This window comes from Rhopalosiphum padi, chromosome 1, assembly GCF_020882245.1.
Source record: "Rhopalosiphum padi isolate XX-2018 chromosome 1, ASM2088224v1, whole genome shotgun sequence".
NCBI lineage: Eukaryota > Metazoa > Arthropoda > Insecta > Hemiptera > Aphididae > Rhopalosiphum > Rhopalosiphum padi.
In genome coordinates this window covers 64999795-65015892 of record NC_083597.1, presented here as the reverse complement: position 1 = coordinate 65015892, position 16098 = coordinate 64999795, and the positions used below count along the sequence as shown (strand labels likewise).

Below are 16098 nucleotides of genomic sequence, written 5' to 3'. Positions count from 1 at the left end.
TTAAAATGCCTATGGAATGCTTCAGCTCCGTTCGTTGTTCTGGGTAAATCATCTGGTTTGCCTGCCCACAGGGATGGATTGAAATTTGAATTAGGTAATATATATGATGAAAAAACATAATCGGAGAAGTAGAATCCATCAGGTGGAGCTATAGCTATTAAATTTGAAAATGCTATTTCTATTTCATCAGATGGCAAGTACGGCAAACCAAAAAAATATTTAAGCCATTTACCTACCTCTGAATTATTATTTTTATATTCCTGTAATAATTTACTACTTTTTTGGATTCGACGAAACCAAGATTGAGCTAAATGAAATGTGCAGCATACAATTTTACACTGTGGAAAGACATTTAAAATTGAGCTATGAGCTGATTTTTCAAAATCAACATGAAATTCTTTAATAATAAGTTGCCGATCGAGAATGTGAGTACAAAAATTTTGAAGTTTTTCCCACATAGTTGTGTATGTTGACGTATGTTTATCTTCTAAAAAACAAAATACTACTGGTACGTAAAAATAATTTTGATAAATATGAATAGTATACAGTTGTGTGAATAATTTTGGGCAATAAGAAAATGTTCCATCTCTAAATACATGTGGAGCATCACATAAAGCACTTAAATTTGTTGAGCATGTAAACAATACTACACTATTATCGTCACTGAAATACAAAAATTGTTCATCTTTAAATTTAACTTGAAATTCTTTCAGCTGTAATACAGCCTCGTTAACAGTATTTGGGAGTTTTGGGAAATGTTTTTTTCTAGTTGCATACATTGAATTTCGTAACAAATGCATGTCACCATGATTTAAATTATAATCTGATTTTAATAATAATTCTCGTCTAATAATTTTACTTGGTTGTGTATACATTTCTTCAACGGCCTTTCTCTTAACAGAACTACGGATAATATCTTTATGTACTGCGTTCTCAGAATATTCACTGTGATTATGTTCGTTTTTATGATTAATAATACTTGTACACTGAGGATTTAATGTAGCAATTGCCTTACATTTTTTATTGGTACATCGAAATGAAAAATTCCCACATTTTAATTTTCTGTACTTCGAAAACTTAAAATTGTTAATAGAAACACACATTTTACCGCGACGCGTATAGTATATATTTGTTATTTCGTAATCCATATTTCTGTAAACACTGTACGAGAGAATTGTCGAAACTAAAATTAAAAACTTGTGTTTGTGATTTCAAAACGATTGTACCAGTTTATTGATGGGTCATAATTACTGATAAAGTTTATCGAAGTAATATTGCCGATTACAGACCATTATTTGCGTCTAAAAAGCAATTATCCATATACCTAATATCATTGTTTGCACGTGTGTTGTGTGTAGCTGTGTAGGTATATAATAATAATATTATGTACAAAATATAATCATGGCTATACCATATTATTGAATGTCATTTGTTGTGCGCAATCGAGTGGTTCCTTCTACAATATGTTGTGTGCAAACGAGTTACATGTTTTCGCAGAGAAATTTTAAAATGTGCGCAAACTAGTTGTAGCCGAATTAATACATACAATACAAGGAAATGTTTAGTTACGCGCGGCGGGCGGGTTTTTGAGTGTTCGACCGCGTCCGTTGGCTAATTTTAAGCTATATTTTATACATACACACATAAAACTGTGGAGTTGTTTTGACCACCAAATAAGTCAATTCCGTGCACATTCGAGCGTTAGATTTCGCCTAAGGATGAAGGAGTGTTAATTTGACTACGCTATGTAGTTAATAGTAACCACTTGGTTTAATTCATCTATGTTAATTGTTAGTTAATACAACGCCAGTTTCAGTTCTAATTTACTTCATAAAAAGTATCGGTATAACTACATCAATTATGTTATCTCAACTATTTTAAGGAGTTAAAATCAATATTATTTCTATACATCTATTGCAAAAAATAATTGGGAACTGGCAGAGATTCAAACTTCAATTGGGGAGGATATATCTATGTTTTCCTAACCTACTGAGCCACTACCTAACTTAAATCTAGTTATGGAAACACTGTTATCTAAATAAAGTCATATATACAATTTACCTGAGTAATTATAAGATATTATAAAAAAAATTGTTGTAGGTAATTAACTAATAAACATAATCAGATATTTGATCACATTTTGGGGGGTTTAACATGTTTGTCTCATCCATGTAAACATATATTTTTAAACTCTTCAACCATGCGGTGTGGCTTGATTACGTTTTGAGAAGGATTAAGCCCACAATATTCACCTATGCTAATGAGGTAAAATAAAACGAATACGAATTGCTTCTCAATATATAATAGGTACCTTAAATTGTATCGTTCGCAACACGAATAATAGATATATAGGATACGAAACGAACGTGTGATGAAACTTGTCTAAATTATAAAAAATTAATGCAGATAAAAAAATTAATTTAATTTAGTGTTACAAATTAAGTTTATTAACAAAAGAAAAACATAAACTTATAATGTTATTTATATAATATAAACAAGAACACAGCACACTATCAATTATCATATCAACTAGGCTAGTCACAATAACGTGCATCGATATTTTTTTTAAGAGTTAAAATAATTCAGAATAACTCATTAACTTGTAGTCATTTTAATCCTCAAAACATGTTAAATTAAATAACCTGGATTCTCAAAATAACAATTTTTACGAGTTATTTCAATACCTTCAAATAGTTGTAATATTATTTTTAGATCAACGCACTATTGCAGTTGATTTAACCAATTTTAACCTACAAATGCAGTTTACTTCAATTATAATGCTTGACAACATAGTATGTAGTTAAAACAACTGTCCCATTTATATGTGTGTATATTTTGTTCACGGAAAAAAACTTCATCATCCGCGTGTGTCTACATAAATCGGGGTTTGCAAATATGTAAGAATTTTTAGTTTTTTTTTTTATAGAGGTTCTGGGTGGGGGGTCCAGTAGTAGGTCCATCTTGGACCCCCCACCCCATTAAATACGCCACTGAATACATTAATACTGTTACTATGACTTTTACCTTACAATAAATAAAGATTATTTTTTGTTCCAAACTTTTAAATTTTATAGGAATATAAACTATTTAATGCTCACGTTGTAGTGGTGTTACTAAATCCAACTCTAATGTTTATCATATTAATTCAACTGTCATTCAGTAGATCAAGTTTTTATATGACTATTATTTTCTAATCCCCTCAGGGGGGGGGCACTAAGTCTTTAGTGCTACGGGCTTTGCGAACCCGGGGCCCCGAGCTACGGGCTGACTTTGACTAGTTGGCCTAAACTGGCCCTCCAGGTTTGGGGGTTAAGCGATGGACCAACAATCCATCCTTGTAAAAAAACCATATGTTGTGAATCTTCTAACAAAGCCTCGGAATGTGGATAATAATGGGATTTTATGTGGAACTCGGAACGGAAAACTTTTGGAGACTCGATTTGGAACATGGAATATTAGAACTCTCTATAAAGCAGGCGCTTTAAAGAATATTGTGGAAGAAATTGAAAAATACAAAGTGCCAATAGTCGCAATACAAGAAATTCGTTGGCTTGGAAATGGCAATGTTCAGTCTAGTAATTCAACTATCTTTTTTAGTGGCAAAGAGACAGGCAAACATGAACAAGGAGTAGATTTCGTAGTTAGAAACTCCATAATGTCAAGCATCAAACGTTTCATGCCAGTGAATGTACGTCTGTGCTACCTGCAAATGGCTGGAAGGAATTTCGATATATGTATAATTAACGGTTATGCCCCGTCAGAGGATCAAGAGGAGAAAGTGAAAAATATTTTCTATGAGAATCTAGAGAGATTATTTGACTCTCTAACAAACAACTGCATCAAGATAATTGCTGGTGACCTGAATGTGTAGGTCGGTAAAGAACAATTTCTTAGACCAACAATAGGCCAAGAGAGCTGGCACCCAGTGTCTAATGATAATGGGTTGAGATTATTCGGCTTTGCAGAATCGAAAAACCCTATTATAAGCAGCACCTATTTCCCTAGAAAGAACATTCACAAGCACACTTGGACTGCCCCAGGCGGTAAGATGAAAAGTGAAATCGACCATATAATTATTGACAAGCGACACCGAACAAGCATAAAAAACGTCAGAAGCTATAGGGGTGCGGATGGGGACACAGGCCACTTCTTAGTGATAGCAAGCCTATCGTTAAAACTGTCAACGATCTGGAGAAAAAAGCAACAACCTAATACAGCACATACACTAGATAGAAGTAAATTAAGAGATCAAAAGAAATCATGGAATACCAAAACAAATACTAAACATAATACAAGGAGAATTGAGTAATGTAATAGAGTGGACCCAAATAAATGAATCACTAAATAAAGCAGCAGAAACTCTCCGAGTTACCAAGGGAAAAAGTAAGAGTCACTGATTTGATAATGAGTGTCAAGACGCGATAAAAAATCGAAAAGCAGCAAGAGTTAAAATGATACAAAATTCTTCGACTTCAAATTTACAGGAATATGCAGAGCTTCGCGCAAGGTCAAATAGAATAATTAGGCAAAAGAAAAGAGCGTCAGAAAAAAATGCCCTAAATGACATTGAGTCATATAAAAAGGACCAGAAAATGTTCTTTGAAAAATGTAAATCAATAAAAGAAGGCTTTAAATCTCGTACCTATCTTAGGCTAATGACGATGGCAACCTCATATCAGACCCTAAAATGATCATAGACAAGTTTCAAACATATGAGAATCTATTAAATAATAAATCAGACGATGAAATAAACAATACAGATGGTTCTATAGAGAACCAGCTGAGGAATTTATATGTTACAGTGGAACCAGAAGTGCCGGAACCTAGTTTGGAGGAGATTAAATCAATAGTGGAGTCACTGAAGATCAACAAAGCTCCAGGAGAGGACAACATAAATTCGGAGTTACTCAAGCTTGCCTGCCGAGACCTCCTGGAAAACTTACACAAAACCATCTCAACTATATGGGAGCAAGAAAAACTAGAAAAGGGCTGGAACACCGCTATTATTTGCCAAATTCACAAAAAAGGAGACCCCAAGAAAGTGGAAAATTACCGTGGCATATCTCTTTTGGACACTGCTTACAACGTCTTGTCAATAGCCATTTTACATAGACTTGAAAAATATTCAACAGAAATAATCGGTGAATACCAGTGTGGTTTCATGAAAGGAAAGTCCACTACTGACCATATATGCACCCTTAGACAGGTTATGGAAAAATATTATGAGTATGACGAAGATCTACACATGATTTTCATCGATTTCCAGCAAGCATATGATAGCATTATTAGAGACCGGCTATGGTCAGCACTTATACATTTCGGAATACCAAAGAAGTTGGTTAAGTTAATAAAGTGCTGTAATTCTGACACGCTTTGCAAAATGCGTTTTCTTGGAGAAACATCAAAGGAGTTTGAGGTCAGATGTGGATTAAAACAAGGGGACGCGCTATCTCCCGCTCTCTTCAATATAGCACTTGAAAAAGTCGTAAGAGATATGCAGGGAGACCGAGAAATGGAAGTACTGGGGCGCTCATCTCTCTTAGCATATGCGGATGACATTGTGTTATTTGGAGAATCGAAAACGGAATTAGAAGGGACAGTACGAAAGCTCATACTGACAAGTAAAAAGATTGGCCTTAAAAACTAAGTATATGCTAATGAGTAGACGACCTACTCCGTTACAAAATTTGAGCATAGATCATTTCTCGTTCGAGCAAGTCGAAAATTTTAAGTACTTAGGCGTTAATATAAATCATAAAAATAATATGCATAACGAGATTAAGGCCAGGATTAGTGCAGCAAACCGTGGATACCATGCAATGAGAAAAATTGTCACATCGAAACTGCTATCTAGAGACACAAAGAAAAAACTATACATTGCCTACTTGCGCTCCATTGTCATGTACGGATGTGAGACATGGTCCACGACGCAGGGTGACGAGAATAAACTATTGACTTTTGAAAGGAAAATACTTGGAAAATATATGGGCCTATATTAAACCCCGACACTGGTGTATACGAGCGAAGAAAAAACGCTGACTTAAACAGTCTGTTTAATACAGCCAATTTAAAAGATTTCCTAAGGTCGAAAAGGTTAGAGTGGGCTGGCCATGTTTGGCGTGCAGAGGGTGGATTGATAAGACAGGTACTCATCCAAATAAAAAACGACCTGTAGGAAGGCTAAGACAACAGTGGTTGGACCGAGTAAAGGACGACCTAAAGGGTTTAAGCAATAAAGCTAGTATTGATGATGCAGAGGATCGAGAAGTTTGGAGAACTTTGGTAGAAGCTGCGAAGCGCCTAAATGGCGCGTAAAGCAAAAAAGAAAAAATTATTTTCTAATATTTGATTATTGATTACAACTGATATATATATATAATAATACATAAATGTAGTATTACTAAATTATAATTTACAATTCATATTTCATATTATTAATATAATCGTTTAAAAAACATTCGTTTTAATAATTAAAAATTAAAAATAAATAATAACATTTATAGCTTTATCTTATAATCTATACTTTTTAGAAAATTTATGGAGGTCCTATTAACTTTATCATCATATAATTACGTATATTTTACATAAAATATATAAAACAGTCAATCGTCTCATTAAATTTGCAATAATACTATTTACTTACAATAATCATAAAAATCATTTTTATACATTTCAAATGATTTGACACTTGACGATGGAACTCCTGAACAAATTAGAACATTAATTTTATATATTAATGTGTAATATAACAACAATGAAATTTTAGGTATCTCTAATTCCAGCACATTATATTGTTGGGTTTTTAAGATAAAATTATGCACAATAAACAATTAAAAAAAATTGAATAAATACTTTTTTAGTTTATGTACAGACATAAGAATATAATATAAGTACAGCATTAACATAATTACACTTTATAGTTTGTTAATAGGTGTGACAATAATTTATCATTTATTAATTCTAAGGTAATATCATATAATTGCTAATAAATAATATGGATAACACGTATTTAAATTTAATTTTTTTTTAAGATTTAAATTAATTTGTACACGTTTTGTTAAAATAAAAATAGTGAAGACCCACGTTTGTCTGTTAAACTAATGTAATACATGTTAATAATGATAATATTAAAATAATTTAAAAAAAAATAGTCTCTGATATAAATGACAATTATTGGTAGTATCCAATAAATTATTATTGTTTAACAACATACCAAACTGTTGAAATCTTTTTTAACAAATAAAACATGATTCGGTGTCAAAAAGTACTTACGCACGGCTTTCACATCTATAAATAATACATAGAAACAAATCGATCACTTATATGATATAAATTATTTTAGTTATTATTATTATTATTATTATTATTATTTCATTATAGATGAGGGACAAAAATTGCATTTCTAAAATTATTTAAGATTAAATGTGTGGTATAAAGTCTCTACTATAGACACCGTGCAATCATGTGGGGGGATATCAAAACGCAATTTTACTTAACGTGTATGGGATACAGTTTTTTTTTTTATTTGAATGCTAATAAATAAATATTATAACTAATGATTATATTGACTGATTTATAGATAATTAAATATACTTATCTACTTGATAATAATTTGTGTTAAATAATTTTAAACAATAACATATATTATTTATCCTCTCTTATCCTGCAGTATCTATTCTAATACTTCGACTGTTATAAATAAAATTATAAATTACAACAATGTTCATTTATTTCCAATATATCATAGTAGGTAGTATTAAAAATGTATATCTTTCAATTATGTGCGACAGATGCCCACCAAACTGCGCTGTATTCCTGAACTCGCACAGTGTCTCGCTTAAATTTTTAGGTTTATTTTTTATGTTAAACAATTTAAAATGAGTAGAAATAGGGTTTTATTTCTTAAAAGTTGAATGATCAAATATTTTTACTTTATAGATTTGTTTCTTTTGCATTTGCTATGAATTTTGTTTGAATATTATTTTATGTTGTATGAGCATCGAGCAGTTGAAATTAGGAAAGTCGCACTATTAGTATTTATAGTAATTAAAGATTATAGGTTAAGAACAGGTTATTTCAAAGGATCATTGATGTATTAAACATGAATTCGTTCATAAAAATAAATATAAAGAATAAACGACGGTAATAATAATAATTAATGATTTAAAAAAATAGTCAAAAAATCAAATTCTTATAACTTTTTACCACAAAAACGTGGTAGAGTTAATTTTCGTGTCTATAGTCTATTCAAAATAAGAAACACAATCGGCAGTTGACTACTGGGCATGGGCTTAACATCACAGCAGGCATACAGATATTACCAACGGGTACCTGCGGGTGTTGTCTGATCGCCACCCGACGTAAACTGGTCGCGAAACTGTGTTTCTTATTTTGAATAGACTATACATGAAAAATAAACCTAAAAAATATAGAAGTGACATCTGATCCTTTAACCGGTTATACTTTAAAATTTGAAATTTATTCAGAAAAAGGGCTATTAGATAATTCAATAATGTCTTTTATGTGATTATTTTGAAAAAGGCCACACAATATATATGGATCGATTTTACACCAGTTCTCTTGTTTAAAAATTTCTTTGGGAAAAAAAACAAATGGCATTGATACAGTTATAGCAAACTGCAAAGGTGCCTCATAACAATCAGTCGGGAATTTTAAATTAAACAAATGTGAAATGACGTTTGCTAGGAATGGCCCGCAGATATGTGTTAAATGGAAAGATACGAGAGATGTTTTACTATTATTAACAGTGCATCCGGCTGATATAATACCCGTGACTGTAAAAATTAGAGGTGGCGCAATTCAAAAGTTTAAGCTTGTAGCAATAATTGATTATAATAAAAATAAAACTGGTGTTGACCACGGAGATCAACTTATAATTTATTACTCTTTTAAACGAAAGATGTTAAAGGGGTGGAAGAAAGTATTTTTTCAATTATTTATAATAACGATTGTTAATAGTTTAATTTTATTTAAGAAAATTGCTCCTACAAACAAAACATTATCCCTCCAAAAACGTTATGCTTAACTTAGCTCAACAACTTTGTGAAATAGATTATTATTCTTGAAAAAATGTTATTATATAGTCAGCATTTCTTGTCTGAAAGGCAGACATTTTATAACGCGATTACCACACATAGTCAAAAATATCAACGTAGAAAATGTAGTGTGTATGGAAAAAATTAAAAAAGAAACGATTGACAGGGGAGAAAAGAAACATTATCATTTTATTGTGCAACGTGTAATATTCCTTTATGCATTGAAAGTTGTTTTAAGGCTTATCACACAAAAAATAATTACTGGAAATAATAATTATTTAATATATTTATTTATGAAATGTAATATTTTACTATATATTATTATATACTCTCTTACACTGAATAATTTGTTCACTATTTACATAATTTAGTTGCTTATTTTTGAATTGAAAGATAATAACATAATTAATTTCGAGAAAAGTAGTTGAGTTTACTAAATAATCCGCTTATTTTTCCGTTATTATTTTACTGGTTATTGAGATAAATACAAAGAAATTATACAAGATCCAATTTACAATTAGAAATTATCCTTGAAGTTGAAGAGGCTAATAAAAAAATAACTGTATTCGTACTTTTGGCTTTACTATACCAGTCTGTTATAAAGTTTATAGCTATAATTTAAAAAATAAGTTGTTAACTTACTGTACACTGTTCTATGATATTCATAAAGGTTCAGTTTTTTTTCATCTGAAAACATAACTGCCGCTTATAGCACATAGTATTCAAATTCGACTATTTTATTTATTTATTTAATTATAGTCGAATTACAATTAACAAGCACATACTCTGAATCTAATACAATAGTTGAACAGTATGTAAAATGGTCATATTTTACACTTAATTACAATAAATTAGTCATTTGAACACGATAAAGATAATATGTTAATAATTAATAACTCTTAATTATAATTGATAATTATGTAAAAGCAAAACGAGTATCAAAAAGGTTGACCTATGGCTCATTACTACGGGTGGCGTATAGTGCATTCTAATGCGCTAAAATTATTTTGCTTATTTACTTGCTCGTTTTGTCTTCTTTTAAATATCTAATTCTAATAGGTACATTTTTTTATCTCAGCTCATTTGCTTCATTGACCTAAATAATCTATAAATGTTGTTTTATGTTTACTCTAGTATATGCCCCATTGACACAAACGACAACATTATGATTATTTTAAACAATACTTGCAAACTTTTATCTCGAATAAATATATGATTTAAATATGATATAATAAAATGATTAAATATTAAAATAAAATACATTTATATTATCTATAAAAGTCTTACTTTTATTCAATTGTTTATCAACATAAGCATTATAATCTTTATCTGTTTCGTGATCGACAAGTTCTGGAAAGTTAATAAGACATCAGAGTTACTATTTCACTCATAGGTTAATTTATTTTTTATCAAATGATTATTGTTTTTAAAAACGTTTCGAGGTTATTATCTAGGTCTGCTAATGTAGTAGTAATCCTATAATGTACTATAATTATAGTCGTATATAACAAACAATTATTTACATTTTTATATTTTACTTCTTACAGTTATTCATGTAAAAATTGTAAAAAAAGTTACATATTATAATTATTAATTAAAAATCAAAAATTAATTACACAACTTTATAAATCAATATACATGTAAATACAGGTAATAACAAATATAAGTTTAATATTTTTCTAAGACGATGTTTTTATTCAAATACTTACGAAATAATATAACATTATTTTTTTTCGAATTGGCTGCCTTTGCAAAGGCAATTATCATTATCAAAATGATAGAAATATTTAAAACATTAATTAATGGAATAAAATTCATTTTTTTAGTTAAATAATTAATGTATGCTTTGAATTCTTACAAGCAAATGTTCGAGTAAAAATATTTTTACAAATCTCCAACATCTACTACAGTTATTATTTTTCACTTTGTTTCAAGCTTATTTAACATAATGTGATTACACAGTTGAGTAAATTATTGATATTTAGTATAACAAATGGTTTTAACTCACAGAGTCTTATGTAACAAATAAAATAGTGACAATTAATTTGATAATAATATCATATAATATCGATACCCGAACTACATACAAATGATATTTGTATTTTAAACATTTTAAAGGCTGCGGTACACAGTCCCGATTGTACCTATTTGTGAGCCCTGGGGCCAATTTTTTTAAAGGGCCTTAAAAATATTGTTTTTGTTTATTAAATAAATATTTTTTTCTGAAACGATTTTTTTTATTACCATCAAAATAAAAACTTACTAAAAGTAAAACGGCAGTTCCTTTAATTTATTAGTTTTTATCTATCTTTTATATATTACTTTTTCATTACATTAAATTATAGGAGGTATATTTAATATATTTAAAAACATATTTTTTTTGCATTTAGGGATTCTTATTTTTTGATAGTCTTTTCGAATGTTTTAGGAATATATTGGCGATATTGCCACATTGGAATTTAATTTGAATATTGTATAAACAATTTTATTGTTTTTAAAAAAAGGCAAAATTATTTTTGACCTTCATTAGTAAGTATCTATCTTTAACAAAAAATAAGTTTTATTTTTATGATTTAAAACATGTTGTTATTGCTTTTTTAATTGATAAATCTGAATTTTAAGTAATTTACTATGTGCTACAATTATACATGTAAAATATAATTAAACAATATATACCAGTATATAATCATAGTATAGATTAAATATGATTGAACATTTTTCTTAAATTTAAGGATTAATTTAACTACCTATACCTATATTATAGTTTTTGTGAACTGTTATATTTATTTGTTTTTTCAGAATTCAATACACTTTTTCTAAAAAGATTATTTTGATTATTTTGATGAAACTACAAAGCATAAAAACAACTTTTTTCTTCAAGATTTTAGGCATTTATAAATTCTGTTTCTAGTTATATCTTATAATATCTGGTAACACTATAATTAATTATCACAGGTATATTATATTATTAAACACAAATTACTAAAGTTGAAATTTGATAATTCGATTATATAGGGCAAGCGTGCCCAACCCGCTAAAGTATTTCAGCCGGCCCGTGATCATTTTATCAGAATTAGAAATTGGTATAGGTATATGTAAAAATAAAAATGTTTAATTTAAAAAAAATTAAATTAAATTAAAAAAAAGCTCACATCATTGTAAATTCAATACATTCATCACTCCGTACAGAATCTAAAATATACAACCAAATTTTATCAAATAAATCCATTGATTTTTTATACAGTTTTGGTATGGTACTTTAATTTTTTCAATTTTCTACATTTACTTATATTACAGTGTTGGTATAATCGATCTTCAACTGTTAACAGTTTTTTTTAGATTCTGAACGGAGTGATGAATGTGTTGATTTTACAATGATGTGTGTCTTTTTTTTTATTGTTTCTTTTTTTTTGTAAGTCTGTCATTACGTTTTGGAGTAGTAATAATGCTTTGATTTTTTGATTTTGCTGTAACTTAAAAACGAAACATTGAAAATACTTGAAATTGTCACTATCTGTTTATATTAGCGTTATATATTTACGATTAAATTTTCATATTTTGACTCTTTTTAATCTACTTATAGACAATTTAAATGTTTGTCTTTTTTAAGTTTTTCTTTTTTGAAAAGACTATAAATAAATATTGGCTATCCAAAAATTTTTTAAAATTTAATACAAGGTCTATTATAAGTTGTACCTACTTATCGTAGTAAAAAAAAATCGTTAATCACAATTTTTGTTTAAAAGCATTTAAAGTTCAAATGTTTACGAAATATTTCAAAATCGCGAAAATTTGCAAGGAATTTTGAAGTTTGTAATGATATGCTCACACATCATATAATTTATTGTATATTTTATTATATTTTTAAATAAATAACGGTAAAGTTGTCGCACGCAGATAGCAGTCAATAAAAACCAATAATCCCTATTGATCACTGATGAAAGAAACGATTTACATTGTTTGGTCACGTAGGAACTCACACTTTATTGCGACAGTATGGCGCAAGGCGTATGATCTTTTACGTGTGCCGCCAGTGACAAGGGATGGTCCAATGGGGCTCTCCGCCGTCAGGGAGAGAGCCGCTTTCTCGAAGGACGCGGAGGCCTTTGTTGGAGCCGCCTGCGACACTGGCAGGCTTGACCACGTCGTCTTCTCTCATCAGTGCGTACGCACCATTAGAATTAGTAACATCTCTCTAGAGTGCATAAGCACCAAATACTTTAATAATACACCCATCACACCGGAGACAGACTGCGAGTGACAACTGGACCATTTTCACTACTACGAAATACTTCAGTGTTGTTTTTTATTTGGATCCGTGTGATCAACCCATTCTAATTCTGTTAAGACAATTACTGGTTAACGAGTTCAACAGCGAATAAGGTAAGGTGCATGACCATTATTTTATTTGCGTTGATTTGTGTAAATCTGCTTTTCTACACTTAATCTCTATACAGTGTATTTGATTATATTCTCGAATCACGATCTCGAGAGCCCTCCGACCATCAGGAGGAAGGTAATAACGTAATTTTAAATAATTCTAATATTTACATTTAATTGGTCACCATAATTCCCCAGCACTTATAAGTATAGGAGAAAGGTTCCATAGATCTGACATTTATTAAAGGATTGTGTCCTTTATACTTGTCACTTTAAAATTAACATAATCTCACTATAGGCTGCTTAACTTATTTTTAATTTCTCTTATTTTTGCGTTATTACAAGTTGAAAATTGATAAAATGTTTGTGATTTATACCTAAGGTTAAAAAACCCAATACAAGGTTATCCATAACTTTTCCTTCAAGTAACTGTAAAAACTAAACTCCAGCGTCAAATATAAAAACATTTTATGAGAATATATTAAATTTATTTTTTTACGAAATCGAGTAAACTAACGATATTATACAATTGAAATGTAGGTAATAATATAATATATCCTAATTATTATCCTTGTCTGATAAATCATCTCCGTTCAGAATCGTTTATCGTTGTTATGTTTCACATTAGCAGTATTAATAAAATACAAGAAACACATAATTGACAATTGTATTTAGAACAATAATTATATTATAAATTGTATAATTACATTACATAAGAAATAAGGAGTATATTTTTTAGAACAGACAAGATTGACATTAAGTTAGAATGTAACATCACATATTATTTTAGGTTACCTGCTGGATAGCAATGTGACCATACATAACAATCGTATACAATAATACCTGTCATTGCATTCAAATTTAACACATCCGTTATAGTGACCTACTCATCGCCATCTCTACTATACGGCAGAGCAATATCCACTTTCCCACCTTTTAATTTTTAAATTAAAGAAAATGCTTTCAAATTGATTATGTTATCTTTGAAATGATGAAATGTATGATACATTTTAAGAAAACAATAAAATAGTAAATCAATAGAATATTAGAATGTAGTCATAGAAATTAAAACTGTATTTTCTCTGAGTGCAGCACACATTTTTTATTAAAAAGTAGAAGCCGTTATGACAATATTGACTCGATGGTCTCGGAAGTATAAACATATTATTGTTACTAATTACAATGTTAACATTTAATTTGTAATTAATAAAAACTAATTTTATTTAATTATTCTTAAAAAATAGAAAGCTCGTGTCCAGAATTTGAAGATACCGCTATTTTAAATTTATTTATGGATAGACTTTTTTGATTTTATCATATAGTAACTTATAGTTAATTAATTATAGGTAGTTTATTTTTACTCTATATTTGTATTGCCTGTTTGTCTCGACTACCTATGTAATTCATATCGTCCACAACCCAAAGGTTAAACTCAAATGTTTCCATAAATAACTTTATGATATAGTTGTGGTTATTACTAATTTTCTAAAACACTAAATTCTTATTTTTAATACAAGCTATATATTATTGAAATGTGTGTAGTAGTAATTATTAAACAATTTAAGTTCAAAGGTTTATTGCTGTAAAAATTAATTTAACCCTTCAAGCTGATAAATTTGTTTAAGTTAAAATATTTTCACATAATAACTTTTTTAATTTAATTTATAATATTATTATTCTAAAGTTAATGAAAAAAAATATATGTTTTTGTCGCCAATTCCTAACCAACTGAAACCACAGCTGCTGACCTGCTGTAAACTTAACATAGGTGTATCAATTATTTACAATACATTGTGAACTTAAATAAAAAAAAAACATTATCTAAGTACGTAGACTGGCTTTTTACAATATTATAAGTTTTACACAAGTTAGGATTATATAAAAAATATAGTATTACAATTTAATATTATCAATATAATAGATATGCGAGTAAATATCAGCTACCTTGTCCAGATTTGTATTCTGTGCATGATAGTTTTATTTAGCAGAAAATTTATGATATTGGTGATCAATAACCAAAACTTAAAATACAACATATTTGGTTATATCTTCACTTAAAATTTCTTTTGAATGATTCAAATTAAATTCTCATATTTTTAAAATAAAATTATTACAGTCTAATTTATTCCTATGTACATAGGTAAACCAAATTAATACTTAAAATATGAATTTGTTGAGTTTATTGTTTATTTGAATGACTGTTTTATATTTAACAACGTACATATGATTATTAAATTTTAGTCCTAAATAATTTGTTGAAATGAATAACTTTATAATTATAAAATAATAAAATATTTAATCTCAGATGAAAAAAAATGGGCTAGTAAGTAGGTATAACGCTTTGCTGTATAGCTATAGGTAGTGTAAGTTTGAAGAGTACGTGTAGTAGTTATCACTTTTTTGTTTTCAAAATAAAGTACATCATAAATCTGTGGAGTTTTTTGGTTCACATAACAAATGTCAAATTGTGAATATATACTGTGCCATTCCACTCGCTGGGTTAGATTATCAATAACCATTAATCAATATAGTTTAACACACACATAAAAAAAAACAAATTTTATTTAACCATAAAATATATTTATTTTAAATAACTAAAGTTTTTAATAAAATTATAATTATAATAGGTACATTGTTGTACCAGTGTTATCGTATGTGAAAA

The 16098-nt window shown here is 28.9% G+C and overlaps 1 protein-coding gene across 1 annotated transcript in view; it reads right to left on the bottom strand.

The window, feature by feature from the left end:
* Window positions 1-10947, bottom strand: part of LOC132918031 (uncharacterized) — a 225907-nt gene extending 214960 nt beyond the window's left edge. Inside the window, exons 1-5 of the mRNA XM_060979081.1 lie at window positions 10766-10947; window positions 10344-10406; window positions 9699-9743; window positions 7273-7287; window positions 6644-6703 (exon numbers count right to left, since the gene is read on the bottom strand). Coding sequence (XP_060835064.1) covers window positions 6644-6703; window positions 7273-7287; window positions 9699-9743; window positions 10344-10406; window positions 10766-10874 — 292 coding nt within the window. The 5' untranslated portion in view covers window positions 10875-10947. The remainder of the gene's footprint in view (window positions 1-6643; window positions 6704-7272; window positions 7288-9698; window positions 9744-10343; window positions 10407-10765) is intronic.
* Window positions 10948-16098: the final 5151 nt, after the last annotated feature.